This window comes from Gaeumannomyces tritici (genome assembly GCF_000145635.1).
Source record: "Gaeumannomyces tritici R3-111a-1 unplaced genomic scaffold supercont2.6, whole genome shotgun sequence".
NCBI classification, from domain to species: Eukaryota; Fungi; Ascomycota; class Sordariomycetes; order Magnaporthales; family Magnaporthaceae; genus Gaeumannomyces; species Gaeumannomyces tritici.
This window is the reverse complement of record NW_008804550.1, coordinates 1,636,752-1,643,072: the sequence shown is the minus strand read 5'-3', so window position 1 is coordinate 1,643,072 and position 6,321 is coordinate 1,636,752. Positions and strand designations below refer to the sequence as shown.

Sequence of the window (6,321 nt, the reverse complement as noted above, 5' to 3'; positions counted from 1 at the left end):
CTCTTCCTTTCGGGGTGCTGACGGCGTCGTCGTCGGGAGCGGCCCGACCTTGCCCGTCTTCGGATCCCGCGCGCTCGTCGCCACCACCGCCGCACCATCCCCACCCCCACCTACCACCGAGGGGAAGAAGGTGGGCGCGGCGTCGCCCGCCAGCCCCAGCGGCGCCCACACGTGCTCGCGCAGGTGGGCCTCGAGGGACCGGCCCGTGACGCGCTCGAGGAGCAGCCCCGCCCAGTCCAAGCCCGGGCCGTACGCCCATGCCGCGCCGGGCTGGGAGACGAGCGGGTGGGCCGCAAAGCGCTGGGCCACCGTCGCCGACGTGCCGACGCCGGCGAGCGGGTTGGCGCCGCGCCGCGCGAGCAGGTCGGCCAGCGGGCCCGGCAGGAACGGGTACGCCAGCCCCGAGGTGTGCGTGAGCAGGTGGCGGAGGGTGAGCGGGGCGGTGCGCGGCGTCGTTGTTGTTGTTGTTTCTCCGCCGTCGTCGTCGCCCGCGAGGAGGACGGGGAGTGCGGCCAGCTCGGGCAGGTGTGTGGGCACGGCGGCCGGGTCGTCGAGCGGCGGGAGGGCGCCGCGGCCGACGAGCTGCAGGACGGCGACGGCCGTGGGGAGTTTGGTGAGCGACATCCAGGCCAGGGTGCTCGAGGGCCCGATGGCGGGGCCGGTGCCGGCGCCCTCGAGGGAGATGCTGCCGTATGACTGGCAGTAGTTGAGCTTGCCTTGAAGGAAGTGGCGCGTGTTAGTTCTTGAGAAGAGTGCTGCTGCTGCTCTGCTGTTAAGAAGGCCCCCCACCTGTTTTGTCCCCGGCGATGAGGACCACGGGTGGCACCTCGCGGTCCTCGACGGCCTGCGTGATGGTTTGCTCAAAACTCGACATGGTGGCTGCTTCTTGTCTTCTTTGGTGGTGCTAATTATCAAGGGAGTTAGTTGAGCACACTTCGTGCCCTATCTAGCACTTCAGGGGTTCAGGCAGGGAGTGCACAGTGGCAAGCACACAGACGGGTTACCACGGCTCGCAACTATGGAGCCGGCCACGGCATCAGCCGCCAGCTTGTTACCCCGCGTGGGCGACGACTGCCGAGATGTAGTCGGGCCCCGCAGCCGGAATGGAATTGCGCTATCTGTTGAGTAAACTTTGTCATCTCCTTCAACTCGCGGATTCGAAATACTGCGCCAGGGGTTACTTTGTCCAATTTTCTCTCTAGTATCTCCTTGATTGGCGTTTGACAATGGGGTCGGCGAGTTGCCCACCAATAGCCGCCGTCTATCTCAATACAAGTCAACCCAAGACCCATCATCCGTTCAATCATCCCAACCGCCGACGACAATCTTATCCAACCCTGACCCTGTTGCTGGCGTTTACTGTATCATGACATCTGTCGCGGGGCCCTCCAGCGAGATGTCGGCCCTGGTCAAGACACCAACCCCGATCCGCTCCCAGACCTTGGCAGAACCCTCCGGTGTGGTCACGGCCGTGATGACGATAACATAATGGACCTGCTCCTCGTTTTCCAGCCACTGCTTGCTCCTTCCAACCACGACGCACTTCAGCTCCGCATCTGGATTGTGCGCTCCCGTCCTTTCCGAGCCTGGTTCGTCGAGTATCACCCGCCCAGCCTCGCGCTCGCCCCTGGTCGTTAGGACCGCCATGTCCGAGGCCAGGTCCCACGCGACGGCCTTGATCCCGGGGACCTTTGCTTCGGCGGTGTCGCCTTCGTCCGGCCCCCCCGCATCGACGTCGCCGTCGCTAAAGGGCGAAACCACGTCGCTCTCCCACAAGGCGCCCCCGTACGGGACCTCGAGGTAGCGGATGCCGCCCGTGTAGGCCATCCACGACCAGGACGGCACCTTGGGCCCGTGGGACACGGTGATGCGCTTGAGCGGCCCGCCCGAGCGCTGCCAGAGAAGGAAACGGTGTAGATATATGTCGAAGATGCCGAAGCCGCCCGTGGTGCCAAAGGTGCGCAGCAGGCGCGTCTCGAGGCCCTTGATGGCGACGGGCCGGTCGCTGGGGAAGGTGATTTGGAGGTTCGAGAAGCGCTCGTATAGGCCTTGATACAGCTCAATCTTCATGCCCTTGACGAACGAGTCGGTCGAGTGGGGGAAGTTGGCGTCGCCGAGGATCGAGGCCCGTTGGCTGCGTTTTTTTTGGCATCGCGTTAACTGGGCGGCCTCTGCGGCAGCTGGCGGACTTGACACGGCAAATCGACAGACAGAAAGCACCTACTTTTTCAATTTGGTGAGGGTTTCGCATCTCACACCCTGTCCACACTCCCAGTACGACTGTCTCTCGGAGAAGTATATCGTCCGTCTCGACAAGGCGCGCTCCTGCAAGACCCAGGCTCTCTTGCTCAGGTCGCCCTCCTCGACGTCAAGATGGAAGTCGTCGATGGCGTCACAGAGGTAGTACAGGGAGCCGCCGTCGTCCAGCGCCTTTGCGGTTATGCAGGTTCGGTCGGGACGCGGTTTCAGGAAGCCGTCGTTGGTGCCGCTGGAGCAGCTCGCCGAGATGGTCACATATGCCGAGCTGAAGACCTGCTCCATCAGCTTGGATTCGGCCCCCCAGTCTTGCGGGTCATCCTGGATAATGCATAGAGAGTCGATCCAGAGGTAGCGCACGCCTAGGCCGCGCGTCACCTGCACGGCGTCGCGGAAGGTCTGTGGAAGTTCCGCTACGCGAATGCCCTGCCTGAACTGTGTCACGCTGGCGGTAGTGGTGGTAAGTGCTCGGTGTAGCTCCGGCGACCCCCATCTGTGCGAAAGAGCAATGTAGCGACATGGTTTGTCGTCCCCGGACAGCTTCTCAATGAGCCGAATCCATGGAGATCCTTCACTCCCAACATCTAGAAGACGCGTCGGGACAAACTCTATGTCTTGGGGGGGAAAGCACTGATGAGACTTGTCACAGCAAGATATCCACCTGGACAGAACCTGTAGGTGCGTCGAGCTTCCAGCCTGGGGGAGTATGGGAAGGCCGGCGTGGATTTCATGATGAGCGAGAGACGGCGCCCCTGAAAGGTTAAGTTAACGGGCGCAAGGCCGACCTTGGGGCGATGGGGTACACTGGGCTACAGGGAAAGACACGCACCTGGAAACGTGAAGAGGGACACAAGCGGCTGTCCTCGCTCCATGGCGCAGGTAATATACGACATGGCTCTGAAGAAATAAAATCTTTTGTCTTTTTCATAAAGACGAAGGCTGAGGTGCTGGAGCAATAGCCGGCACAGCGCACATGTTGGCGCCTTTTCGGCCAGGCCGTTCAGTGTGTCCGAGAAGCTGCAGGTCAGTGCCCAAAGCCGAAGGCCGTCACAGCGGTCGCAAAGGCCCGAGATGGTTGTACCGGGGTTCATCTCGGCGGCCCAAGCGATCTCGCTGACGGGGAAATCGATATCCGCGGCATATTTCCAACTGTCGTCTAGCTGCAGAAAGGGCGGTCAACATGAGAACATTGGACTATGCAGAGCCATACTGGCTACGTGGAGACCACCATCCGGGCAGCTCATATTAATAAACCCGGACAGTGGGCCCTGTTTGAGAGCGGCCAAGGGTGTCCAACATACCGCCTAGAAGGGTGATGCCGCTGTTAGTTCCCCTCCGCTGATAGCATTTCGATGGGTCGGTCAGATTGGGCGGCTTGGATTGCCTCGACTCACAAACTAATGGTTGCCACAGGGTCTGGTGTCAGCTCTCCAACATTTTCTAATCGGGCTAGATGCTCAGGTGGCGGACGACTAAACATACTCTCTAACAAGAAGGAAAAGGCCAGCCGTGTTAGCGGGCAATTTTCTCGCCAACGCACCCGCTAAGGGGACTTGATGTGTCCATGGAGCCAGCTTACATACTACGGGAGGGAGAGCGTTAGTCAAGGCAGGAAGACTCGAGGCTCGCATGGCGCAAAGGGAATTCTTACATCCTAACCGGACGGAGAGACAATAGTTAGCATCCAGTCAAGGGCTGCTTTTATACCTGACGCCTCAAGGTTTCTTTAGCACGCGGGCTCTTGGCGATCCACATGACCTTGCCCGACGCTTCCTACGAAGGAGAACGTTTGCGTACCCCAGCAGACGGCCTGGAAGCCGCAGCTCTGTTGGCGCCGGGCACTTCGAGATGGCTCCCGCGCGCGGTGTTCCGAAGTGGTAGGTGCACAAGCGATGATGCCGCTGAGCTGTTCATGGTAGCACTGGGCAGCCGGAACGAGGCCTTGTCGGTAAGGATTGCATCGAACTCGGCGAGCATCGTATCGCTTTTGACGCGGCTACCCGGGGGCAATTCGAAGACATCCAAGCCGCCCGTCTCCCTGCGTCTGGGGGGTGCGAAGGTTGTGTAGCCGTCAGGAGTGAAGTCGCCGTTGAGCTGGAGGGTGGATGGGGAGAGATGCGGGAGAGAAATGGGTTTGCCGAGGCTGTGGACCAACAACTTCTTGTCGATGAGCTCGACTAGACGGCCGAGCGGATTTTTCTCTCCCTTGCAGAGGGGATGTTCGCGCAGCCATTGGATTCTGTTGTCGACTTCTTTCTGGCGCCCAGCGCCCGTGGTGCGCCTTTCGCTTTTGGACCAGTGCGGCTCGTAGAATCTGCCGACCTGATTCAAGTCCTCCACGAGCTGTGTTAGGCCCTCATTACCACTGATAAGCCAGATGAGGAACTCGAGGCATATGCAGCCCATGGACCAGACGTCGTAGCGGCGCGACACGGGCGCTCCACTCCCAACCTCGGCCTCGGGCGGCTCGTACATCAGCGTGCCGCCCTTGGGCCCGAGGCTCGCCTTGGTGCGCAGCTGCGTGATCTGGTAGTTGACCTTGGCGAGCCCCGCGTCGGCGATGACCAGCCTGCAGATGTCATCGGGCTGGTTTTTGGCGTTGTTGCGGAAGCAGAGAATGTTCTCAGGCTTCAAGTCGCCGTGCCGGATGATCCTGCCGTGCAGCTGCGTAATGGCTTCGGCAAGGCCGCGCAGCTGGAGGAAGACCCACCACAGGTAGTCGGCCGCCAGCCTCTGGTTAGCCACTAGCTTGCTATCCTTCCAGTAGTCGCGGAGATTACCATGGTCCGCCCAGGGGAACACGAAGCACTCGACTGGACCCTTGCGGTAACAGGCAATCGTCCTGATGAGGTGGCGGTGTTTTAGCGAGCTCATCACATTGAGTACCTTGGCCTCGAGCCGAACAGCCTGCTCAAAGTCTCCCGGGCTTGTGAACTGGTCGCGCTTCAGTACCTTGACTGCCACATAGGGGTGCACACTATTGTCGCTGGGCAGCACCTAGTTATATCATTCAAGGTGAGCGAGTATACGCCCATCAAGCAACGCGCGTTGCCGTAGGTAAACTTGTACACCTTGGAAGGCAAACTCACCATGTCGCGTGGGAGGTGCACACGGGGGACCTGCCACTTCTCTACCGAGCTAAAGGGGCCGTGTTTGACACTTTGGTCGGTCGGCCAGAAGGGCATCCTGGCCTTTTCGGCGAACATGTTGTAGAACTGAGCTCCGTCGAAAACGGGTGCGAAGAAGGGCCACTGGTGTATTTCGTGAAAGTGGTCGAGCGTCATGGGAGGCCAGCGTTCGAAGGCGGCGGCAATCTTATCGGCGGCAACGATGGCGTCTTCCCTGGCCGAGGCCGCGAGCTCGGAGGCCGCGATAGCCTGGGCGCGGGCATCCTCCTTCATTTTTATTGTTTTGATGTCCACGTCTTTGATTCTCGAAACCTCTTCGTTCGCGAGCATGACAGCCATCTCGGCCAGTTCCACTCTCGCCTCGGCCGGGAACGAGCGCAGGTCTCCGGCAGTGTTTGTCGTCACCGGCAGCAACGTGTCATCGATCCCATTGTCAAACAGGCAGACAATGAGGTGCACATGTCCTGAAAACACGAGCGTTGCAAAGGCCTTGGGCGCCTGGTTGCAGATAAAGGGGATAATCTCATCGATGTGATGCGTGCCACGCAAAGTTTCCAAGTTCCTCAAATGTGCACCCAGTTTCCGAAACAGGTCTTTCAGGCTGTGGTCCGGGACGAATCCGCCATCTCTTCCGTCCGGGCGCGTCTTGAGGGCCTTGATCTCTTTATATAAAAAATCTGGCGACGTGGTCATGGATGATGCGGGCGGCGATAGTTCTTTGGATTCGGCGGGTGCGCTAATTTCCTCGGATTGTCTTGCTTTGTGGGGACTGACTTTCTTCGAGGCTAGCGGCGTGGTTGGAAGGGGAGGCAGAATGGTGGCTGAAATGGAACTCGATGCAGCCCGCCCAGTGTCGCTCGGGGGAGGCTCGATTCTGATGTCTGGCACTTGGATCGACTCGGCATCGGGGGCGCCATCTGAATCCACAACGCGTTCC

General features: G+C 60.1%; 2 protein-coding genes across 2 annotated transcripts; both read right to left on the bottom strand.

Annotated features, from left to right (window-relative positions):
* Positions 1-110: 110 nt before the first annotated feature.
* GGTG_10925 (beta-lactamase) lies at positions 111-1,085 on the bottom strand (the record flags this gene model as incomplete). Its single annotated transcript, XM_009228804.1, has 3 exons — positions 790-1,085; positions 254-716; positions 111-189 (listed from the first exon to the last, which is right to left on the bottom strand). Exons 1-3 carry the CDS (start codon positions 872-874, stop codon positions 111-113), a joined length of 627 nt encoding a protein of 208 aa, XP_009227068.1. The 5' UTR covers positions 875-1,085.
* Positions 1,086-1,356: 271 nt separating this feature from the next.
* Positions 1,357-6,077, bottom strand: GGTG_10924 (serine/threonine protein kinase; the record flags this gene model as incomplete). The annotated part of the gene is made up of 4 exons (XM_009228803.1): positions 1,357-2,134; positions 2,225-2,691; positions 4,054-5,253; positions 5,346-6,077. 4 exons carry the CDS (start codon positions 6,075-6,077, stop codon positions 1,357-1,359), a joined length of 3,177 nt encoding a protein of 1,058 aa, XP_009227067.1.
* Positions 6,078-6,321: the final 244 nt, after the last annotated feature.